General features: G+C 34.4%; 1 protein-coding gene across 1 annotated transcript; it reads right to left on the bottom strand.

Moving 5' to 3' along the window:
• Positions 1–6,265: 6,265 nt before the first annotated feature.
• LOC110023907 (probable plastid-lipid-associated protein 11) lies at positions 6,266–9,767 on the bottom strand. Its single transcript, XM_020723560.1, has 3 exons — positions 9,168–9,767; positions 8,966–9,031; positions 6,266–6,376 (listed from the first exon to the last, which is right to left on the bottom strand). The coding sequence occupies exons 1-3, from the start codon at positions 9,665–9,667 to the stop codon at positions 6,277–6,279; spliced, it is 666 nt and encodes a 221-aa protein (XP_020579219.1). The 5' UTR covers positions 9,668–9,767; the 3' UTR covers positions 6,266–6,276.
• Positions 9,768–26,575: the final 16,808 nt, after the last annotated feature.

The following is a 26,575-nucleotide window of genomic DNA, read 5'->3' as shown; positions in this document are numbered from 1 at the left end:
CTACTTTTGTAATCATCCAACACCCTACCGTCTGCGCTAAAAACTGATTCTAAAACAACTGTGGTTATAGGTATTGATAGAATATCTTGAGCCATAATTGAAAGTTAGGGGTACTTCAATGTATTAATCTTTCACGAATCGAGCACATCAAAATTTTCATTAGCACACACAAATAATCCCTCAATGTATATTTGTAAATCGGGTTTTGATGGTTCCACAGAACCAGAAGCTACAACAAAATCTTGAAACTCAAACATTACTTCGAAATGACTCGAGGAACACGTAGGATCAACTACACATGAAACATTGCAATCAATAATATAATCTGCATATATTTCCCACAAGACATCTTGAACTGTTTTAGGATTTTGCTCAACTTCGTCATGTGAGTATATCTTCGTGAATGTGCAGCTAATAAATTTTAATATTATTCTAGGATCCAAAATTGCTGCAATAGACATAAGAAGATTATATTCCCTCCAATATTTGTTGAATTTGATTTGCATACTCACAGTCATATTCCTCATGTAATCATCTTCTGGCAATGACTCCTCAATCAAAATCTTCTTAACATGCAAAACTGCAAGTAAAAATATATTGGAAGTAGGATATAGAGTGTCGGACATCATTTTTGTAACATTATTGAAAACTGAAAGAAATTTTCTGATTTTTTCATATTTAACACATTCTGAATCAACAGACAGTCATTTGTAGTTACTATCTCGAATTGTGTATTGATAAAAAAACATTGCGATAAATAAATGCGGACTCCAACATGTTGAAAGTTGAGTTCAATCTAGTGGAAACATCAATGGACAGTGACATTATAGTTGCAACTACTAATTATTTTGCCACTTATACAAACTTATGCAATATTGCAAGGGATTTTTCAGATACTTCACAGACTCTCTGATATTTTGGATGATTTCATGAACCTCTTTTAGCCCATCTTGGACCATTATATTGATGATATGTGCGTAGCATCTTACAGGAAAAAAAAAACCACAGAAGTGCAGTTTTCTGCGTGATTGAAAATTCGCTTTTAAAGAACTAGCTGTCACGTCATTATTACTCAAATTCTCTAAAGTAATTGTAGATATTTTATCTTGAAGCTTCCACTCCAACAAACACTCACAAATAACATCACAAATGTAAGTGTCGGTATGTTGAGGCTCTAACTCAATAAAGTTGATAATAACCTTCTTTATCTTCCATGTTTCATCGATATAATATGCAGTCAAACACATATATCCGATAGTCTGATTGGAGGTCCAACAATCTGCAGTTAATGAGACCCTGCGAACATCTTTAAGGCGAGATTTAAGTTTTTCTTTCTCGCACTCATAAACTTCCATGCAATCATTTTTTATTGTGTTTCTTGAAACATTTTGAAAGTTAGGATTCAACATTTTCAACAATATATTGAACCAAATATGCTTAACCATCGTGAATGGATACTCATTTACAATTATCATCTTTGCAATCACATCTCTTAAGAGTTGAGATCATAGAAAATAAAAATATCTGCTTCAGAATAGGAAACTCTGATTCACCCTGAACTTCCAAAGGCAAGAAGTTCAGTAACTTTTGTCTCTTGTCTGATAAGTCAACTTGTTTTTGACTCTTTGCTTTTATATTAGCACATACCTTAACATGCCTAAGAAGTTGCGAGGTTGTACCTGACTTTGGTTTGACGATTTTCACCCCATAGCAAATGTGTTGAACATTTGATACTTCAACCCCTTTTGAAATTGATTTAATTTCTATAAAATACTCCCAGACAACTGATTTTATGTTCCTATCTTTCGTACCTTGTATTTCAGTACTAGTGCTTCCAACTGATTTTATGTTCCTATCTTTCGTATCTTGTATTTCAGTACTAGTGCTTCCAACAGTCAGTTCAATAGATTGAGAACTATCAATTCCTTCTTGTGTTGCAAGTGACAAATGTTCGTCATTGAGTACAAATTGAGAAAGTTCAACATTTAACATTGTAAATATTTATACAAAAAAATATAATATTAAATGATGTGTAATATACAAAAAAAAAAGTAAATGCCCTTCAAATAAAAAAGAAAATTAAAAGAACATGATGGGTAAGATACTTTTGTTATTTACAAATTATATCTCATACTGTTCAAAAAAAGCATGCCTTTAAGGGAGCCTAAGGTTGCAATATGTAAATTTACCCTAATGTTCGTCAAAAAGCACCAAATGGCGTCAACTATAAAGTATATTGAGCTAGATCTATTGCCTTTAGCTGTTTTTTTACTGCAATAAAATGATAAAACTCGAAGGGAAGATACGATACCCCTGAAAGTTGAGCCCAAGAAGCAAGACTCGATGGGAAGCTACCATGCCATTGGAAGTCGAGCCTGAGAATCAAGACTCAACGAAAAGCTACAGTACTTCTAGAAGTCCAGCCCAAGTGGCAAGGCTCGACGAGAAACTACCATGACCCTGAAAGTCAAGCCCAAGGGGTAAGACTCGATGAGAATATATGTACTCCTGGAAGTTGAGCCCAAGAGACAAGACTCGATGGAAATATACGGTACTCTTGAAAGTCAAGACCAAGAGGAAAGACTCAATAAAAAGTTATCATGCCCATGGAAGTCGAGCCCAAGAGGCAAGACTCGACGGGAAGATACAGTATTACCGGAAGTCGAGCCCAAGAGGCAAGACTCGACGGGAAGATACAATATTACTTGAAGTCGAGCCCAAGTGGCAAGACTCAACGAGAAGCTATCATGCCCATGGAAGTCAAGCCCAAGAGCCAAGACTCGATAGGAAGATACAATATTTTTGGAAGTCGAGCCAAAGAGGCAAAATTTAATGAGAAGATATAGTACTCCTAGAAGTCAAGCCCAAGAGACAAGAATAGATGAGAAGTTACCATGCCCCTGGAAGAAGAGCCCAAGAAACAAGTCTCGATGGGAAGCTAGTAGTGGATAGGATCTTCAATAGAAAGACTCCACGAGAGCATGTGGTTGATAGTGTCTCCAATCAAAGACCTCAGAAGGCTATAAGCCTCAAAAGACACAATACATCAAAGACCTCGGAATTCTATAAGCCTCAGAAAGCACAGGTACATCAAAGACCTCATAAGACTATAAGTCTCAGGAGACACATATACATCATAGATCTCAGAAGACTACGAGTCTCAGAACTATAAGTCTCAGGAGACACAGATACATCATAGATCTCAGAAGACTACGAGTCTCAGAAAGTATCAGCGAATTTCAGATCTCAGAAGGCACAAGCTTCGAAAGATACACACCGAGGAAATAAACCTTAGAAAAACACAATTCTAAAAAGATACGTGATTCTTTTTATAAAGTACACGTGCTAACTTTAATTGCAAAATTCTGCACTATTGAGAAGCCACAACATCCCAAATGAGGGCAAATCATAGTTCAGAAGCAACATACAATTTTTTTGCATCGAGCTGGAGAAAAACATACAGACAGACACATCATCATCATATGCAAATTTCATATCAGGCAATTGAAAGGCTACAAAGCCTAACATATACTTGAACAAAGGTTACAACAAAGCAACACATCTTCGAGTGGAGTCAGCATCACCTTCTCGAAATTCTAGTAACTTTACAGAGCTTCAGGGAGTCTCCAGATATCATCATCACAGAAAAATTAAAATCTCCTCTCAAAGCGCGACGGGAAAAACTCCAACATTTCTTCATCCCCATCAGAATGTGCAACAACAACAAGGAAGAAGATCTTGAATCACATACTGGGTAGGGACGGGGATAGTTTTCATCTCCACGATGCGAAAGAAGATCTCATTGTTTGTGTCCTACGCAGGACAGTGACGACTTTCAACTGCACTGCAACGAGAAAGATCCAGTTGCTCATCTGTTACGCAGGACGTGGAAAACTTTCTCCAGCACCGCAACGCGAAAGATCTCATTGCACGTCTGCTATGCGGGATGAGGGCGACTTTCAACTGCACCACAACGCGAAAGATTTCAATGCTCTCCTGTTACGCAAGATGGTGACAACTTTCAAATGTCTTGCAATGCAAAAGATTTCATTGCTCGTCTGCTACGTAGAACGGAGTGACTTTCTCCCGCACTGCAACGCGAAAGAAGATCTCGTTGTTCGCCTACTGTGTAAGATGAGGATGACTATCTTCTACAACGCAACACAAAAGAAGATCCCGTTGTCTGTTTGGTATGTAGGTCAATGACGACCTTCTTCTTCAGGGAAATCCCAGATCACTTGCTAGGCAGAGATGATGACTCCACCTCTCCTTCATGCCTATTTACAGGCTCAAAAAGTGATTCAGCCATTAAATGCTCGTTTAAAAAACCTCTCCTTCATGCCTATTTACAGGCACAAAAAGTGATTCAGCCATTAAATGCTCGTTTAAAAAATAAAAAAAAATCAACTCCCTCCAGCTGCGCTTTCTCTTCCCGTTGTTCGACTCCAACCCATGCTTCCCGACGACCCGATTAGCTTCCTGCTGTTTGGCGATCCCGCTCACAATTCCGTCGGCCCACCCTCTATCGCCATTTCCTAATTTCGCCCGTCATCGGATCTGTGCAAAAGCTATGTTATATGTTATGCATGGACTTATCACTTATGCGTGTAATTAAAAGGATTATCGAAGCAAATAAAAGACTCATATTTGGAAACATTATCAAACCAATAGGAAAACTATCAGAGCATTTAAAAAATTATCAGACCATTGCGTAAAAAATTATATATTAATATTTTTGGACGATGAAATTGATCTCGTCCGAAAATAGAGGGCATTTGATACGTCGTCAACAAACTTCTATTATTCAACACGAATCTTGAAGTAATTTTTTGAGCAAGAAATATTGAAACTTCAATCAAGAGTCGTCCAGAGTTCTAATTTCAGCAAACTTATAGTCAAACTAATTGGCTCGATGAGATGGATCTGATGATTAATTAAGTTAATTGAGTTAAAAATGACAATGAATTTGGCTCGATGAGATGGATCTGATGATTAATTAAGTTAATTGAGTTAAAAATGACAATGAATTAAGTTAATTTATTTAAATTGGGTAAGTTAATAAATATATACTAATAAAATAAATATATAAATGATAATTAATCTTAAAATATTATTGATATAACATATTACTACTAAATTCTAATTAATAAGTTTTATTTAAATAATACATCATATATGATATGAACTTCTTATCGAACTTAATATCGAGTATTTAACAAATTACATTGAACAACGAATAAGATTATTTATGAACATAAATAAACAAATTGGACTATGTTTCATTTAACCTTCAAGTTTTAAAAAAACGTGTTCAAATTTATTTATTTATAAATTTAAACAAAGTTTTAAACGAGTTTGAGTTGTTCATCAGGCGCATTGCTTCATTTACAGCCCTACCTATGTTATATATTATTTACATCCTATGTTCTGATGAAAAAACAACTTCCATCTCTTGCAAAAATCTCTTTTAAGGAGTTAGTTTGCTACAAAGGACTTATGAATAATTAAGGTTTCAGAACTATAACGTATCTTTTTCTATATTATTTCTTATTTTCTAATGTAAAAGAACTACAAATAAAAATGTAATATGATGAAAGATTTATAATCAATGATCTTTTAAATGCTGGTTGTCAAAGCACAAATCACACATTTGATTTGACACCAATATCATATAAAGTTGAATATATTTGACAAGCCATCGTTTCTCAATAACTAACCTTACATGCATTTGGAATGAAAAGGAATCCATTTTATTATAATTTGTTCAACACATATAAACAAGATCTTCATCAGGATCCAGCACCTATCATGTTATAATACAGAGTCATCCAGCCACATGAAAAACAGCCTCACACCTGCGTAAATGAGGTGGGCCATGGTGAATATATTGAAATGAATCCATATCTACGTGCATACCACCAAATTTCTATATATTTACATATCTAAAGGCTAAAATTTACTTTCTACATTTATACTACCCAATTGTTTCATATCTCGTCAAAAATACCACCATGTTAACTTTTAAAAAGGGAAATACACATTTTCATGCATGGCTAAGGTTGGATGAAAGTAAAAAAAATGAACTTTGGGCATTAGATATGTAAATACATAAGAATTAAGTGGTATGCATGTAAATATTTCTAATAATAACAGTAATAATTGATTGGAAATAATTTCAGTTTGAGGTTAAATACATAACAAATCCCATGAGAGGTTAGCATACCAAGAAGAAAATCATCAGCAGGAATGAGTGCTTAACAATGAGTGCTTAACGATTCATTCTTTCCAGGAATACGGAGCACGATCAACCACTAAGTAATCTCCTCGAATGTCTTTGGCAACTCTGATCTCTTCATCCATATATATAGATTCAAACCTTAAAATAAACAAAAAGTTTCTGTTAAAAATTTTGAATAACAAAAATAACAGCATACAGTTCATGGAACCAAAGTATTTCATGATTATCTTTCATCCTTAAAAGAAGGAAAATACATCAAAAAACCATTTTCATTTCATCAAGCAACCTAATTCTTCATCTTCCCACTACAAATTGTCAGATAGTTGAACAAAAAGAGGTTAGATGAAACTAAACTTATTTGTAATAAAAACAGATAAACCCTGTAATATAATTGACCAGTAGTTGCAAAACAAATGATTTCATCAAAATTATTGTTAAAAGTGTAGAACATGTTGAAATAACCATGCAATGCTCGTGCCCCTTCAACGACGGTAGTTAGTAGAGACTAAATGCAATCCAACTAAGTTGGATTTAAGAGATGATTGTTTCTTCAGCCCTACCAGACAGTCTTAAACATAAGCAAATTAGTTATAAAATAAATTTAAAAATTTCGTGTTTGGTGTTGCTGTATTAGTTCAAGGCATCTTCTAAAAAAAAGAACAGAGTCCTCTATCAATAAAGCAACTTTAAATGTTAAATTTATAGTATTCATCAACAAAGATAAACTAAAATGTTGAAAATAAATACACTACAAATGCTCTTTTGCTTAAAAATTGCAAGATGGTTGTTAATTAGAGAATTTTCAGTTGTCTGATTGTTTAAAAGATAAAGATGTGATTTTGTGTGTTTAAGAGATAAAGATTTGATTTAATTATCTACAGCTAAAGGTTTCAAAAATGGCTATTGAAGACTTCAGAAGACCCAGCCCCGTTTAACCCATCTTTTTAAAGCTTTTGAAATGATATTTGAAAGAAACAAGAAGTTAAGACGATACTTTAATGCTTCCTTTAAATGAAAATTACAAAATAATTCATTCAAACCGATCCAATCGCGTGATGAATAGTACATTTAAGGGATAACACAACATGGATATAACAAAGATGGAAGAAACATTACATGATTTGGAACATATAAGACGGCTTTTCTGGTTCATAAATTGATGATCTCTAAATCGGTTAGTTTCAATGATTCTGCCAGTATGAAAAGTTGTAACAGGCATTATTGATTTAGATGCTTGAAACAGTGTCTCGGTGGGCATATTTTACATTCAATACTCTTACTTTTGAAATTTACATGATTGAAGTAGGTCTGAAATTGAATGTGGAACCATGCAAAAAATTACCAAGGCCTTAACTGATTTCAGAATATTACTTCAACTGAATTGTTTCAATAAGTTGACTCAGTCGTGTTTTGGACTAATGAGTTGAGCTGCTCATTACAGCGGTACAGCGAAATAAGGTCAGTTCATTTGGATAACTGCATTTCTGCAAAAAATAAAGCAGTAAAAGGAAAACCTTCATGGTGCAAAAGAGATCTACTAATCTTGAGATTTGCAACAGGAAAAATGATTTCACAATCCATAATTTACTAGCCATTGATCTTTTCATTTATGAATTATATTGCACCACCATAAACCCTCCTTTTTTTCAGCTAATTCATAAGCTGTGCTTTTGTTTCCATCAAATAGACAGTGAAGTCAAGAGTTAAGTAGGTTTCTTCAGAATTTCAGGTTCTTAACAGCCCTATAGCAAAATTAAATAAGGTAATAAAACTGTGATTTATTCAAAAAGTGAGAAAAAAAACTTCATTTTTAGTAATTAGCACTCCTACAATCCCCTCAATTAACAAAACAGTCTGATAAATTCAGGGAGAAATCAAGGGTTCAGGAAACTTACCATCCTTGACCAAAGGGCGGCAATGGAATCTCCCATTTACTTCCCCTAAGAACTGCACTAGTAAATCTGCTCCCAAAAACCAATATGCCAAACAAATTATAATCAGCAAAAGTGCTCACACAGTTTCTCGCTAAAATTTGTAGTAAAAGCAAAAGAAATTTAAGATATTCTGCAACAAAATCTCAGAACAACAATCCAATACCTAAAATTTACCCTCTGAGGCGGCTCCACTTCAATCTCCGACCTAACAAAGAAAACCCCAGAAGGCGGAAACGTGATGACATTGTTGAGAAGACCCTTCTCGACATCAATGACCTGCAAAACGTCACCAGCCTCAGTGCCGAAGAGCCGAGCATTCTTGATAATGAATAGTTGCTCCTTCTCCGTCGTCCAAAGCATTCTCCATGTGCCGGAGAGAGACGAGTCGGTCGTCACAGTGCCATCACCGAGCACAGCGAGATCATCGATGGCGCGGATGATCTCTTCTCTCTTCGAGGGGTTTGTTTGCGTCCGAAGACCTCTCTCCTGGCTCGATATGAGACGCAGGAGATCAGCCTTTGCACGGAGGGAATCGCCAGAGGTTTCAGCTAATTCATAAGCTGTGCTTTTGTTTCCATCAAATAGACAGTGAAGTCAAGAGTTAAGTAGGTTTCTTCAGAATTTCAGGTTCTTAACAGCCCTATAGCAAAATTAAATAAGGTAATAAAACTGTGATTTATTCAAAAAGTGAGAAAAAAAACTTCATTTTTAGTAATTAGCACTCCTACAATCCCCTCAATTAACAAAACAGTCTGATAAATTCAGGGAGAAATCAAGGGTTCAGGAAACTTACCATCCTTGACCAAAGGGCGGCAATGGAATCTCCCATTTACTTCCCCTAAGAACTGCACTAGTAAATCTGCTCCCAAAAACCAATATGCCAAACAAATTACAATCAGCAAAAGTGCTCACACAGTTTCTCGCTAAAATTTGTAGTAAAAGCAAAAGAAATTTAAGATATTCTGCAACAAAATCTCAGAACAACAATCCAATACCTAAAATTTACCCTCTGAGGCGGCTCCACTTCAATCTCCGACCTAACAAAGAATACCCCAGAAGGCGGAAACGTGATGACATTGTTGAGAAGACCCTTCTCGACATCAATGACCTGCAAAACGTCACCAGCCTCAGTGCCGAAGAGCCGAGCATTCTTGATAATGAATAGTTGCTCCTTCTCCGTCGTCCAAAGCATTCTCCATGTGCCGGAGAGAGACGAGTCGGTCGTCACAGTGCCATCACCGAGCACAGCGAGATCATCGATGGCGCGGATGATCTCTTCTCTCTTCGAGGGGTTTGTTTGCGTCCGAAGACCTCTCTCCTGGCTCGATATGAGACGCAGGAGATCAGCCTTTGCACGGAGGGAATCGCCAGAGGTGACGGTTCGGGAGGGAGAAGCTGAGCAGAAGGCGGGGGAGAGGGGTCGTATGATGAGAAGTTGATTGATTTTAGGGATTTGGGGGAAAGTGGCTGCAAGAGAAATGGAGTGAGGCGCCATGGATTTTATGCGGGAGCTAGCAGCCTAGTTAACTGTCAATGTGTGTGATAACAGAATGATTCCGGCTGAACCACAAAAATTTTCCCAGATTTTCCCAAAATTTTTCATTATTTCTTTTTTATTTGAAAATGATGGAACACGCCCAACTTTCCATTATGTAGAGAACAACTCAAAAATTACAACGAAAATAACATGAACCAGTAATGCTGAAGAAGATGGAATCATAAATGGAGAAAATATTGTATGTCAGTGTCCAGACAAAGAAAGCGATAATTCGTGAGCAAGAATTTTTTTCTTTCTCTTCCCCTACTGTGAATTGCTTTCGTTGTTCGGACGCTACTTGTCTTCATACTTCGAACACAGTATTTTTTCTCGTAGAAGAAAGCTAACATCCATAGTATTTGTTTAAAGGAGACAGGTAGATGAGATTTTTAGAAATAGTACTTTTTATATAAATTTTTTATTTTAATAAATGTTAAAAAATAAAATATTTTAAAAAGAAAAAATTGTCACGTCAGTAAATTATTTTGCTAATGTTAGATGAGGTGGCGATTTTTCTTTTTCACGTCAGCAGCAAAGTCACCGGTTAAAGTGGTGATTTTATCAAAAAAATTATTGACGAATTATCACAAAATTATTCTTTTAAGATTAAGAATAAGCTCAGAAGTGCAAATAAGTTTTTTTTTTTTCTTTTAAGATAACTCAAGTTAAGTCAATTTTTAATTATCTTCTCAAGCCTCTCCCCATATATTTTTCTTTTTGCTCTCTTTTTCTTTATATTGCTTTTTTTTTTCTTTCAAGATAATTTTCAATCCTTACTTTTCTTTTTTTTTTTCTTTTTATGAGAAGATTACTATATCTGTATAGCTTTTAATGATTTTGAACTTCATTATTCTCTTCATAAAATTAAAAACTTCTCATATTTCTTTACTTGATAATATTTATTAGTACAGTAATAATTTTTCATAGAGTCTCTACTTCTTTTTAAAGTGCAAATCTAAAATATTTAGTGTTTCAAATATATAATTTTTCCTTCTCTGAATAGTAAAAGCATATTCTTATACTTTTATACTAAATATCTTAAATTTAGAATTACTCTTTATTACCAAAAAAATTTACTTAGGTTTACTATAAAATTTATAAAATCAAAAATATAATTATCTAGTTAGCACTACATACCACAGGTTATGTTAAAATAATTTTAAAAATATATAGTTTATTGAGGACAAATAAAGTTTAGTTTTAAAAAGTTTGTATCTCTTACCCAAACTTCAATTTTTAAATAGTTTAAACATCAAAGTATATAAAAAGTGTGGAGAGAAACTTTTAACAAAAATAGTTATAACCGGATACTAAACATGGAAACAGTACAGGTGCAAGTAGTAAAAACAGGTGTTGAGTATTAATACATCTAAAATCAACATGTATAACATAAAAAATGCAGAGTAAAAGGCTACTCTAACACACAAACAATAAAAACTAAACTAGAGCAAGAGTAAATAGTAAAAATAAGAAATACAGTACATGTGTTCAACATACATTAAAGAATACTAAAACAAACTCAATATACATGAAGAAGCTACAACAAAAAATAATCAAGTCTCTTTAGTCATCCTCCTCTTCATTATCATCATGAGCAACATCTTCATCCATCATCTGTCTACACTCAAAAAGAGGATAATGAGGATAATTAGGAAACTCAACGCTATGGTCACTACATAGATAACTCACTAAGGAAGTGTTGAAGTTGGCTTCATAATCACTCTTCCTTTTCAAGTATTGCTCTAGGTGGTTCCAATGATCCTCATTATCATGAAGCTGACATTGCATTAAAAACATATCTGATTGAAATTCTACTGTATGATCTCTAAGTTATTCCCAAATACTGTGAGGTAGAGCAGTAGTATTGGAGGTAGAAAGTCTATAGGTAGAAGTAAATGAATATCAGAAGCTGTGCCTTGAGATCTTCCATAAATGTCCACACTAGCCTTTCTAAAAGGCTTTAGTGGCTTTAGTTGCTCCTCCCAAGTCTCACATTTCACTACAGACCCTTTGCAGATAGTAAAGATAAGGAAAGGGAAACCCAAACCTACACAAGAACTAACTCTAGCGGAGGTGTAAATGGTCTTGAAGATGAGAGAGCCAACATTAATGAGTTTCATCTTCTGAATGCAATAGTTCAAGATGGTTCTCTTACGAGTCACCTCGCACAAATGGTTTGAAGGTAGCCGTCGAGCAGAGATAAAATAGTGTCATGCCTTCGAGGGGGCATTAAGTGTGAAAGAAGAAAAGTTTACCTTATAATCGTTTCTGATCCTCTAAACTCCACGCCCATCAGTAAGGTAAGCAATAATCTCATCTAGCTCAAGCTCAGAAGGCTCAAACTCTGAATAGTAGCAATCCAGAGAAGAAGGTAAACCATATAGCACATTGATTCTCTCGAGGGTGAACTCAACTCCTCTTCCTCAAACAAATACCTCATTCTCCGAAGCTTCAAGTAGATTCACATAAAATTTTTTGAGAATCAAAATAATTGCCACGACAGTGAAGTAGCAGAAAACCTCCCAGTGTCGAGCAACAATCAGATTTTGTACCGCCCCACCAGGACTCAAAAGCTTCGCTCCACAATGAACTTCCTTGACAACAAAAAATCATCCTATCTATCTTATGTTTTGCGATTCACAAACCTCGTGTTATCAAAAACATCTTTCCCCTTTCCTCTCCTTATTTTAGAAGCCATTTCAAAAAGTCTAGAAAAATTCAAAATAAATTGCATATATTAGTTCTAAAGGCCCCTACAAGTGATTTCCAAACAAATGAAGCTTCCAACCATCGATTTCTCATTACAAAGTATAATTTTTTTCAATTTTCAGCCTCAAATCACTGTGGAAGAAATTTATAGTGAAACAATAAAATTTCTATACAAAAATATAGATCTAACCTTGAGAAGATGAAATCCACTGTTTTTAAAGCTCTAAAACTTGACGAATCGAGAGCTATAGAGAGCCCTAGGAGTCACTTTCGCGAAATGGAGGAAGAAGATGACAATTTTAGCTCAAAAATGGTGGTGGACCAGTTCAATTTGTGATTTTAAGCAATTTCGACCGGTTCAGCCGGTCTGACGATTAGGCGTCTTGCTGTGCAAACACCTGGCGCTAGGCGCCTAGGCCTCAGGTCTAAATTTTAAAAAATTTGCTTGTTAAAGTGCAGCACAACAAGCCTAAGGCCTTCAGACCAAAAATTAAATTAATTTAACATCATTCCATTAATCAATCATATTCCCAACATCTTCTAACTTCCATTTGCTTAATCATAAATTCCAAACTTTAATACATTCAAACATCCTAACACGTAAGACTTTTCACAAACAAAACACAATTTCATTCACAACAAACAAGTTTTGGTACAACTGACATAACAAAGCAACAAAAGAGATCAATCCAACACTAATACAAGTCCCATATCATGTAGTGTCGAACACACCCACTACAAATGTCGACACAATAATTGCAAACATAAACATCTAACACACTTAAACCCTCCAATGATTAGTAATTGTTGGCATAACTATCTTCCATATTTTCGATTGATAGAAAGTTACGATCATACAAGTGGTAGAAAGGAACATGAGGAAATTATACAGCAAAATTTTAGGAGTTGGATATGTAAATACATAGGAATTGGATGGTATGTATGTAAATGTTGCACATATTTAATAAATTAAAATTTATTTTTGAGTAATTATTTTCGTGTGTTGCAGCAAGGGTGCATTTGTTTGAGCTTTTAAAACTGGCTTCTGATTTTAATCGTGTTTTCTAAACATTTGTTTTGCTTGTTTCGGCGATTCGGTCCGGAACGCGGGTTTTAGTTGCTGTAGAATCTCGAACGCGAATTGAATCCCGCGCTTCGTCATTCGTGAATAAAAAAACAACCACGATTTTATTTGTTTTGCTATTATGGCCTCACCCCCGAGCTTCATATCTTCTCTCGCCTGCCCTAGGTGTTCCCCTGGGTCGTCTCACCTTATCTTGCTCTCATGCCCTAATACCCGATCTGGCACCTCCTTCTTCTTCTCCGCTCGTCTTGTAACCTCTCAAACACTCCTATTCTCTCGGTAATATCTTCCCTTTTTTTTTGTTCTGAGTTATTCCCACGGAGTTTGGAACTCGACCATCTTTCTTTATGGAATTATGCTATTAGAATTTCAAGTAGCAAATTTTTTGTTTAGTTTTTTAAGATATGGCTTCATAAGGCCCCAATCTGTTGTGTAGTTGAATTTAACTATCTTCCCTTTATTTGTGGGTGAGTCAAGTGCAAAGCTACAGGTAACCCAAACCCGTGTTTGTGATTCTACAATAACATTGTATGGTAGACATTTGTGTTGATACTGTGGAATCCAAACACAAATCTATTGTAGATATTTGTTTTAGACATGTTCAAAATTTGAGCTCTTTTGAATGTATAGTGGAATCCTAGTCTTTCTATGTCGCAAGTTCTATATTACAGGAGTGAGCACTCACAACCCTCTATTCTTTAGTTGTGGTATGTTAATTGAGCTACTCAAAAGTTTGCTTTATATACGCTCATTGTTATTAATGAAGCCTAATGTGAACTCAACCCTATCAGCTGAAATGTTTGCTACTCTTATGCTGTTGAAAGCTCCACTTGAAAAATTGCTCTATTTTTGAAATTTTGATTATATGATTTTTGTTTTATTTGATATTTTTTAGATGATATAAACTCTTCTGTGGTTTGTCATGCTTTTATGATACGTTTGCCCCTTTTGCTTCTCTGCAATGACGTAAATTGAAAATTTTAGGCTTTATTGGTGCAACCCAGCAACTGCTACTGTTTGAATTATTACGTTCACTTATGATTATGTTGTTGTTGGAAGGCATCATTTGGTTTTAACGGGTTCTCATATTATCATTGTGTGATTTCTATGTATGTTTGTTCACTAATTGTTAATAGTTGAGTTCAATTTCTCTTCCTGCATCCCCCAATGGTTCCTCAAAGATGTCAATCTTATAAGATTGAAATAGTGTAATGTTTAATTTAATTTTTTTTACTATATGCTGTTTGCTTAAAGTTTTGAAGTCATTTCAGCAAATGGACAATACAAGAGATGACACATCATTTGTTATCTGGGACAAAGAAACAATGCTATTTTTTGTGATATACGTATAAAAAGAAATTGACTTAGGAAATAAACCAACAACACATTTCAATAAAAAAAGGTTGGCGTAACATTATAAATAATTTTCAAGAGAAAATCAGAAGGGGGTATGATCAAACTCAATTAAAGAATAATGATACAAATTAAAAAAGAACAGGAAGATCTGGAAAGAACACAAAAGAGGATCCACTAGCCTTAGGTGGAATCCAATTAAAAACACCATAGCTGCATCAGTAGATCGGTAGAAGGAGAAATTAGAGATCAAATTTATTTTGAGACATATATATTTAAATTTTCTTGGCACACACACTTGATATACATAACTTCTTTCTTTTGATTATATGAATGAAAAGTGTACCACATGCTAAGAAGTTTAAGTTTTGTGGAATTGAAGCAGAGCTAAAGGAGAAACTATAAGTTATGTTTAGTGGGGTTGTTACGATTCGTGAACATTATTGGACTGCTCAGGATTCAAAAAAGCCTAGAGATAACTCAATTATTTCTATTGAGGGATCACCACTCGATAAAAATGATAATTAGTAAATGTAGCAATGCAGAGCCTTCACAAGAAACTTCATCTATTCCACAGTATCAACGCAATTGTCTACCTATACAATGAAAAATGATGTCAAATAGATGAAGTTTCTTGTGAAGACTCTACTTTTGTTTAATTTTGTAATTATAAAATTGTTTTTATTGTTATTTTCGTTGCAGCTAATTTGATGATGTTTTTGTATTTTGGAGAACAAACTATAAACCGTTAAATTTTTATTTTGTAAACAAATTTCTCTTTTTGACTGATATTATATAAATTATGAATTTTAGACTTTAATTATGTAACCCAACAACTCGGACCAGTTGATCTATTACATTCTCTTTTCAATATAAATTTTAGCATAATTTGATGATTTCTTATAATTCAACTAATGTTCACCTTATTTCACCTTATGTTGTTCTAAATGAAAATAACTTGATAAATTATCATTGAATTTATTCCACAGACATCACTTTCAGAATTGTATTTTTCAAACAATTTAAACTAAATTGTGTTTATATATTGAGGGTATTATAATCATTATGTCAACAACCAACGCTTTCAGAGCCGTGCTTTTGAAACGGACCAATTGGCACTGAAACACCAGTTTTTGAACATCCAATTTTGAACAATAATTTTTCAAACCAACTTTTCTACAACCATAGCTGAAATAAATGCACCCTAAATTCTTTTTTAATATTTCAAGGTGCGTATTACCTAACTTGTATGATAAATATACTAAAAAATACATTAAAAAATTAAAAATTGAATTTTATCTATATTTTAATTAAATTTATTATATTTAACTAATTGTATATGTACAACAACAATATGCTTGACCGAATCTTCTATGGATCTGATGGTTCAAAATAAGGCACATGTTAAAAGACGAATCCCAAGAAATGTTGGGGCACGTAAAGCCAAGATAATTGGACGATAATGATCGCCCGATCGATCAAGCGGAGGACTAGTCAAATGTATCGACCAGAGGCCAACCGCTCTAGAGGTCAACAAATCAGGGTCATCCGATAAGAAAACAACCTTTTATAGGCCAATTAATTAAAAGTTGACCAACCTAAAATTGATTGATTAGAAGTCGAACGAATGTAGAGGATAAAGGGTGTAAGTGTTATTTTATAATAATTATAGTCTCTTTTAAATAAAGGAAGCATTAAATGTAAAAGCTTTCCTTTTTTATCGAAATTCTTGGAATCTATCTCTCTCTATACACTCTATTCATTGGGTGTGATTTATGCACAAATATGGTTCAACACCCTGTAAAGATGTGGTGAGTGTGGATAATGACAAAAATAAGAAGAGGAGCATGTTAAGGAGAAGAACCACAATATCAAAAAACTACAGACAATATGAACTGTAACTAATAGTTTGTGAATCAATAAATCAGCAAATTGATTAGGGATGCACTAGCTCACGAGAGAGTGTGACCGCTCCAGCAGGTAGTATCTCGCCACCCGCTGTTCGCACTAAGCGACAAAAGAATCCCTCCTCCCTTGGAGGGGAAGAATGACTCACTACCCTGACATCGCAAAATCAACACCACTAAACCACCACAGATACAAGTACACCAAAGCGCTACGACCTACACAACCAGAGAACATTTTCTCTGGGCAAATTTTCAAAGTCGAGTCCCCCTGACCTCAAAAATTCTATCAAGAAAAAGCATATCAGGCCGATCAAATTGCCTCATTCGAGTTGATCGTATGCTTATTCAGAATAAATAACACATTAAAATATCACACTTTTTTTAAGCTCTATGTTTTATGTGTGATTAACAGACAAATTTAGATTTAATAATATATGTATTAAAATTTATTTGTATATGATTGCAATTTTAAATAACATATAAAATATTATTTAAGTTAATTTATTTGAAATAGATGATATATATATATATATATATACATGCACCGCATATTCAGATTAGTTGGTCGACCACTGCTTGTCAGTTGTAAGTCTACTTTGGACTATGATTCGATTCCCCCATGTGTAGGGTGTGATACTCTAATTATAAGCGCATAAAGGATGATCGAGACTCGTATCATAGTCTCCTACCTATTCCTTCGTTAGAAAAAAAAAAAGAGAGAGAGAGATTTTAAAAATGCATTCATGCATTCTATTTTAAGGGAAGTATTAATTTAATTAATTTTAAGGTCACTATTCCATTTAATAAAACTTGGCAGTACTGTCGGATGTTACTTTTTTTAATAGATTGTAAAAACATGATACATTTTATGCACATCAGTAGTTTCAAATTTATTCAGTGTTACTCAGCAAAAACCTGTTTTTGGGCTTGCATTACAATTGGGCCAATCTACTGGGCTTGGGCTAAAACTAAAATTGGTTTAGTTTTATTATTATTATTATTATTCTTTAATGTTGTATGAATTTGAATTTTGAAAATTAGTTTGTATGGTGAATGCATATAAATAATTTTATTAATTTAATAAAACTATTCTCTTAGAGTTAGGACTGCTTTTAATCCAACCCTTAGAAGAAATAGATCATGAAGTTTCTTACACACTGAAGTGAGTTGGGCTATCATGCTTCTCTAGCAACTGCAAACATTCAACAAGTCCAAGCAATACAAGAATTTGTTGATAGCAACTGACTTGGTCAACATATCAGCTGCATTTTCATCAAAATGAACCTTTTGCAATAGTATCTCACAAGAAGCAATCAATTATATGATCTTGTGATACCTAACATCAATGTGCTTTGTTCTCGCATGGTACACCTGATTCTTAGCTAGATAAATAACATTATGACTGTCACAATGCAGTTGAACTCCACCTTGCTCAACGCTAGTTCCTTTACTAGCCCAGTAATTCATAAGGCTTCTTTCGCAGCTTTAACTACTGCCATGTACTCAGCTTCAGTTGTAGATAATGCCACGATAGACTAAATTGTTGATTTACAACATATATGCCCTCTACCAAGAGTAAAACATACCCGGTTATAGACATTCTGTCATCCAAATCCCCTGCATAGACAGAATCAACGTACCCCGCAACTGAAAGATCATCGCTGTTGATGAGAAGTGTACAAGAGACCAAGTCTTCATAACTCAATCTGTTAGGAGGCCTTATATTGGTGCGTCTCTATCTGTTCATTGCTAGATTGTAATTCTGTAGATCATCTAGAATGAAATCACCAGGTGTTAGATTTGAACCTTCAACTCTCTCAATTATTTCTAGATGTTGTTCTAAATCCATATGCACTTTATCTGAATTGGAATTGTTGTCTTGCACATTATCTTGATTCTGCTGTAACATCAACTGTTCATAAAAAACTGCATCTCTATTGTTTATCATCTTCTTTACAATCGAATCCCAAAACTTGTATCCTTTCACACATTTCTTGTGGCTCAGAAAGATCCACTTTTTGGATTTTGCATCAAGTTTTGATCTTTTATCTCCAAGTACATGCAAATAAGTAGAACAACCAAAAATTCGTAAATGATCGAAATTAACTGCATTACCTGTCCATACCTCCTCTACGACCTTGCTACTTAATGACGCCAGAGGTGATCTATTAATGAGATAACATGTCATATTCACAACCTCTACTCAGAAACTCTTAGGAAGCCCTACATTCAGTCTCAAGTATCTTGCCTTATCAGTTAAGGACATGTTCATCTTTTATGCAATACCACTATGCTATGGTGTCTTGCACACTGAAAAATGTTTCTGAATCTCATGCTCCTCACAAAACTTCTAAAATTGTGAATATGTGTACTCTGTGTCATTATTAGATCTCAAATACTTGATCTTTCTGCCAATTTGGTTCCTTACCTCAACTTTCCACAACTTGAATTTAGGGAATACTTCATATTTCTGCTTCAAGAAATACACTCAAACTTTCCTGGAGAAATCATCAATAAATTTAACAAAATACCGAGATCCTCCCAATGATGATTCCCTGGTAGGGCCTCATACATCAGAATGCACATAATCAAAAATCCCTTCAGTTTTGTGCTTTCCAGTCATAAAACTGACTTTAGTTTGTTTTCCAAAAGCGCAGAACTTATAAGGATCGAGCTTGCAGCTTTTAATACCATGAAACAAATTTCTTCTATGCAATTTTATCATCCTACATTCACTAAGATGACCCAGACGCATATGTCATATATTTGTACTATTATCATCTGACACCACAGAATGAATTCCACCTACAACTGTACTCCCCAATAGTTTGTAGATATTACATACAGTTAACTTTCCTTTCATCACAGTCAGTGCACCCTTAACAATTCTGATGGTTTCTTAATCCTCATCTGCCTTAGGAATGAAATCATTTCTGTGTAGAGTGCCTATGGAAATCAAGTTCTTCTTCAAATCTGGAATATGATGACATCACATAGCGTTCTAACTGTGTCATCATACATCTGAATTTTGACTTCTCCAATCAACACTATTGCAACATCTATCATCACCTGAATAGACTGAGCCAAAATTAGTTAACCTGTATGAAGTAAACCACTCCCTGATAAGTGTTATAAGATAAGAGCACCCTGAATCAAGAATTCATGCATCCATGAGCTTAGTTGATGAAACTGAAAGTATATCACCATCACTGCAATATGAATTGTCACCGTGCACCACATTTACAGACTTCGATGATGCGTCATGTTTCTCCTTAGTCTGCTTCTTGAGCTTTGGACAGTCTCTCTTCATATGACCCGACTCCTTACACTTGTAGCAACTTTTTCCCTTTGGACTTTGATATGAAATTTTGCCTTCCAGAACCCTCCTCCTCTTTCTTCCTTCCACAATCTTGATTACCCTTAAGATATAAATTGTCGCCATGAGAGCTTTCCCCTGCATTCTACTTCCACTGGTTGTGATCCAACAATGTTGCATTAATCTCACCAATTTTGATAGTTTCTTTCCCATATGTAAGAGTAGTCACCATGTGTTCAAAGGAAGAAGACAGTGAACACAACAAAATCAATACTCGGCCTTCATCCTCAGTACTCACATCAAGCCGTGATAAATCCATGATTATTTGATTGAATTCATTCACTTGCTGTGCCAGATCAGAACCTTCTTGCATCTTCAGCCCATACAGCTTTTGCTTCAAATGCAATTTACTCGTCAGATATTTGGACATAAACCGAGTTTCTAATTTCTTCCATACTTCACCTGGAGATTTTAGATTCATCACGTGATACATGACCTCATCTTCCAGACACAAGTGTATGGTTGCTGCTGCTTGTTGTTGCAATTCTTCCTAATATTCATCATCTATGGCATCTGGTTTCATTGCCCGCAAAGCTTTCAAGATTCTCTGTTCCACCAACAATTTTTTTACCTTTGTTTGCCACAATCCGAAGTTATCAGTTCTATCGAACTTCACCACCTCGAATACCTTGAATTTTGCACAAAAAATTGTCATTTGAAATTGATCATGCAGCAAACTCATCTGCAATTCCTTGCTCATAATTTTTTTCAAAAAAAAAGATTGAAATATTCTCTTAATTAAGTTTCCCAGAAAAGCAATATAATCTTTCTAAAAAATGATTGAAATATTTCCTTAATTAAGTTTCTTTAATTAAATTTTCCTTAATCACAGGAATTTATTTTTTTCGTTTTTTGTCTGCGTGCAGCAACATGAATTTTTTTTTCCCTTCCAATTCTACTCCCGCACTCCCCCGCTCGACTGCTATCGATGCAAATCTGCCTAAGAACTCTTAGAGGTTGCAAACTTCTCCCGCCGAACTGCTTCTCCCGTCTGACGCGATATGTGAATGCCCTTGTTCGCAAACCTTGTTCATGCGAAAAATTTGGCTGAACTGCAGCGAACACCTCTGTTAGCAAAGCTTCGCGAACTGCATCGAAACTCCTCTGAATCTCGTCCGATCGCCAACGATCTGGCTTGATCTTCTCCTTCACGCCCGATCTTCTTCCCACAAATGATTTGCTTCGCCAGCGAACGATCTGTTTCACTCGCGAATGATCTGCTTTGACTGCGAACGATCCTCCCTGTCGTGTGAAGCCTGAAGGAAAATTTTCTGCGTTGCGAATCCTACTGGCCAATCACGATTCGCGTGATTTTCCTGCGCTGAATCGCCCTTTGCAACTCCTCTCATCTGCCACGATTACCTGCCCGAACTTCTTCTTCAAATCGTTGAAGACCCAGTCGAAATTCGCCGAACTCTTCTGCGTCGAAATTTTTCTTCCCTACCCTAGAACCTCGCTCTGATATCACTTGTTGAGAAAATTAGGGCGAAGAAAACAAGATCGAAACAAATCCAGAACAGACAGAGATTTAACGATGTTTGACAAAGATGCCTACGTCCTCGGGAGCAGAGCGACGACATTCTTTCAACTCCAGAACCAGAGTACATGATACAAAATACAACATAGGATAGCCTAAGTTTACAAACATACTTATATATAACCCTAGATAAAACCTTGTAATACAATATGCAATTCCCAAATTACCCTTGTACTGTACCGCGGGGCGTTTCCCCCGCACCCCCAACCCACATAAGGAAACTCCCTCGATTTGGACAGCCCCTCGATTAGAGAGATTCTTCCGCTCCGCTCCGCTCCGCTTCGTTCCAGCATCTGTCCCTTATATAGTATATGAATCATACCTAACACATATGCTTCTTGACCTATATTCCTTTTATTATTAGGGTTAGGATAAATATTGTTCACTTGAACCGGCCTGCTGCACGATAAACTCTGAGTACGCCTCCTCGCATTCCAGAGACAATATTACATATTTAGTAAATATGTACTTACAAGAGTAAATGAAGTGACTAAGTCACATATAAGTGAAATTATGGTGGCGTGACCACTCTAGCCACACTGATAAAATATGGGCAAAAAAAAAAAAAAAGCATTTTTGTATAAATTTATTGTTTTAAATAAACTCTATGGAAATAAAAAATTCTAAATAGACGAAATCAAGACGTCAGCAGGTGATTTTGGCACACCCGCATGCAAAATTGCTCACTAACGTGACGTTTTTTCTTTGCCACGTCATTGAGCAAAATAATGTGCCAAAAAAAATATCAAGGATAATTATATATTATTAATATTATATTATAAAGCTTAAGACACTAATTTTCGTTAGCTTAGTTGATAGAACGAAAGGTTTTTTGCTTTGAATTTGTGGGTTCGAGCCTCATCGATATTTTTTCTTTTTGAGGCATAGTTCTTATTTAATTTTTATTTTTAATTATTTAATTAAACAAACAAATTAAAATTATACAAAATTTAATAAATTTTATAATCTAAAATAAAAAAATACGGAAAGTTTAAAAATTAATATTCTAATATAAAATAAAATCACTTTAATTATAACAAAAATATTGAGGATAATTATATATTATTAATATATATTAGTTGTGAGTTATAAAACTAATTTTTTTAGCTCAGTTCGAGAGTGGAAGGTTTTTAATTTGTGGTTCAGGGCTTGAGCCCCATAGTTATTTTTATTTTTTTTTAGCAATAGTGCTTATTTTATTATTCTTTTAAATTATTTAATTTAACAAATAAATTAAAATTATATAAAGTTTATTAAATATTTAAATCTCAAATTAAAATTGTCTTAATTAAAACAAAAAAATCAACATTATAATATAAAATAAATTAAGTTTAATTATATGAATTTAAATTTACATAAAAAATAAATCAATCTTAAGACTGTTGTAGTATATAAAACAAATTTAAATGAAAATTGAAAAGAAAATTTTAAAAAATAAATCAATCTCTCTACTTCTTCTATATATAGGATCATATATGCTTTATTATGACTTTAATTAAATAAAATCTTAATAGTGGCGCCTTTCTATGTAAAATTTCTTATAACTAAACTTATTTTATTTTATATTATAATATTGATTTTTTAATTTGATTAAAAGAAATTTTTAAATTGAGATTACAACATTTAATAAATTTTATATAATTTCAATTTATTTTTAAAATTAAATAATTCAAAAAAATTATCAAGTAAAAATTAGGCATCTAAAAAATACCTACCATGGGGATCGAACTCATGACCATAAAGCTAAAAATTTCCCACTCTACCAACAGAGTCAACAGAGTAAGAATACTTTGCATTAATTTTCTAAATATAATAGTAATATATAATTATCCTCTATTATTTTTACAAAATTGCCACATCAACAGACGATTCTACCCACTGACGTGGAAAAGAAAAAATTGTCACGTCAGCATGCAATTTTCATGCTGTTGTGGCAAAATCGTCTGTTGACATGATAATTTTGTTTATTTAGAATAATGTATCGACTAAAACTGTCAACACAAATCTCAATGAAATCAGGCGGCCAAAGATAAAGGTCGAACAACCGAAGTGTCCAACTTAATGAGTGTGGTCTACGTCAGCTAGCTGACGATCAATCGCTCGATCAAGTTGACTGGCACGCAGTGACGGCAGATCCAGTCAACAGACCATGCCCGCGATTCTAGCTACCTTCATTTTCTACAAGGAGGTCCAATCACCACTAACCTGCTGACCAGCTTTACATCTTGCAAGGCAATCATCATGCGACTGATCACCCCACTTGATCGAACCCAGATATGTCGACCAGTTAATAAACGTCATATTCAATTGAAATTGTAATGCAAACTTAGTATTATAGCTGCCAAAACGCAGTTTATCCAAATAGGTCTGGTGCGTTTTCAAAAGGCCACCGCACTAAATAAACTGCCCCAAATGGACCCTTAATTTATGCCTTACTGCTCCGTCTCCCTCTCTTCTCGTGTCTGTTACCTGTCCTCTTGTGTTCCTCCTCACTGTTTTGACCAGACCCAACGCAGAGGCGTTGTCCTCCAATATGTCACCCGTATAAAGAGGAAGCTGTATGTAGACAAAATGAGAAATGAAATCGAGCAACCATCAAAGATTTAGAGAAGCCGCATTCAACTGAAAATGGCCATAAAGTATGCCTTACTTCAAAAAAATTGTAAATTTATTGAATTAAATATTGTTTTGGTGGCTTAGTTTAATTGAAGCCCGTACACAACTCTACATACGGTCTCCATATGAAAAATTTTCTCTATTGTAAATTACACAGTTTAAGGACCTCTATCTGTAAAAACCCAATATTTTAAAATAAAATTGTAAATATTTTATTTTTTAAGAGTTTAATTAAAATAATAAAATTATAAAAAAAATGTCGTTTTTAAAATTTTGCAAAAAAAAAAAAATCAATATTTTCTGGGCATTCTGTTCTGCCTCTTCTGGTTCCCTCACAATATCCGAAACCCTAATCTCTCAGGCCCCCTCCACCTCCTCTACATTCTCTCCATGGCTTCCACTTGCCTCAGGTCCCTGAATCGGATCTCCCTTTCATCTCTACGACCACACATCACCAAATTAAAGACTGCTTCCGGCCATTCGAGGCCAACAAATGCCTCATTATTTGGGCCTGCCAAGAACGCCGCCGGTGCGGATGTTGGATCTGCTTCACCTCATCACATCACAAGTTTTCGTATCCTTTCCAGGTAATTTATATAGGCTTCCTTTTGTCCAAGGGATTTGAAAGAGGGATGGGGGCAGTTTGGGTGAAGTTATTAAATTATGGGTAATCTAAATGCTGTGTAAATTAAATGCAATGTCTTTTATGTTTGGTTTGGAGCAAATAATAAGGAAAAATATTAATCAAAGTCACGGGAGGACAAGCAGGATCTTGGTGGGACAGGAGCTAAGAGGATCTTGTCAGCGGGAGCTTTTGATTTGGAGTTTACGATGGGGGTTAAGAGGGAGAAATTTGTGATGGGCGAATTCCAATTAGACTTTCAGAACTCTTTGTAAAATCTTTTGATGAGTTTCTTTTTACAATCAACCAAACAACCAGAAATGTAATACATCTGCATTTTGAATGTAATGCTTTCCAAATACTTACAAATGAATAGCTCTGAAACGAAAATAATATGTAGAAGCTACGTTTGGTTTGAAGTAGGAAATAGTTAAAAATGAAATTTAAATGAAATTAAGTTGGATTTTGTTTTCACTTTCTTTTTTTGTTAAGAGAAAATTTGTGGTCCTTTAGCTGACGAAATTAAAATTTTATTTCTTTATGAGAAGTTTTGAGCAAGTTGTATAAAAAAGGATCTTAATTTATTAGAGTTAAATGAAATTATTACACTCAATAGGTCTAATAATTTCAATAGATTTTTAATCATTAGTGTTTGCGGTAAATTTGACAATATTAAAGTTATTAAATTTAATAAATTTAATATTATACTATATTAAATTAGCTTGATAACTTACTAATTATTAATTTACTGACATGTTTTATTTTCATTGTCAGTAAATATTATTAAAATTTTATATGAGCTAACACATTTAAACCTTAAAATAACCAGCCAAACAGTTCATGTTAATTGGATTTAACTCTATCATGCCGAACAATTTTATAATTTTAACTATCCTAGCATTTACTAAATTGGATTAATGTCATTCACTAAATCCTACTTGAATTAAATCCTACTTGCAGCCAAATGGGCCCTATAAATTTTGTATCTCAAAACAATATTGTAGTTCAGCATACCCTTATTTTGTCCATTCGTCATCTAGCCTACCCCATGGCATCCAAAGAAGACTTTCTCATCTTCAACTGTGGAAATTATCCAAGTAAATTAGGATTATGCTTTTCATGGCTGAGCAAAATACTATTTACATGATAATATAAGCCTAATTTTTATGTATCATTGCCATCAGTGTTCACTATGAATGTTTTCTCTAGATTGGCATTTCCTCATTTGTCATTTCTCTAGATTAACATTTTCTCATTTGTCATATTCTCTAGATTGGCATTTCTCTTGATTAACATTCATACTGCAGAGGTGGACCTAAATGAATGTTTTCTCTAGCTTTGTCTGATGTTTTCTCTGATTTTAATCTATTATAATTAAATGAATATATGGCACTCAATAGAACACAATATAGGAAATGGATTCATGTAGCCGGCCCCACTTAGTGGGATAAAGGCTTGTTGTTATTTTTGTATCTTTAGGAATTCTTTCTCAAATGAAAATTATTTGAACAACAACCCAATGTCGAGCTAATTCTATAACTTTAAATTTTTTCTTCTTATCTTTAATACTGAACATGATGAAGTATCTCTCATTTTCTTTGTCATAGAATATCTTCAGTGTAACATGAGAGCTTTGAAAGGTTGCCTAAAGGGAGCTTCCTT

This window comes from Phalaenopsis equestris, unplaced genomic scaffold (genome assembly GCF_001263595.1).
Source record: "Phalaenopsis equestris unplaced genomic scaffold, ASM126359v1 Scaffold000235, whole genome shotgun sequence".
Taxonomy (NCBI): Eukaryota; Viridiplantae; Streptophyta; class Magnoliopsida; order Asparagales; family Orchidaceae; genus Phalaenopsis; species Phalaenopsis equestris.
This window is presented reverse-complemented; position numbering and strand designations above follow the sequence as displayed.

Coding starts and splice junctions, on each gene's coding strand:
- LOC110023907 (XM_020723560.1), bottom strand. CDS start 9,667: ATGGCGCCTCACTCCATTTCTCTTGCAGCCACTTTCCCCCAAATCCCT. Junction 9,032..9,167: donor CCTCAGAGGGTAAATTTTAG/GTATTGGATTGT, acceptor TTTTGGGAGCAG/ATTTACTAGTGCAGTTCTTA. Junction 6,377..8,965: donor CCGCCCTTTGGTCAAGGATG/GTAAGTTTCCTG, acceptor GTTTATTTTAAG/GTTTGAATCTATATATATGG.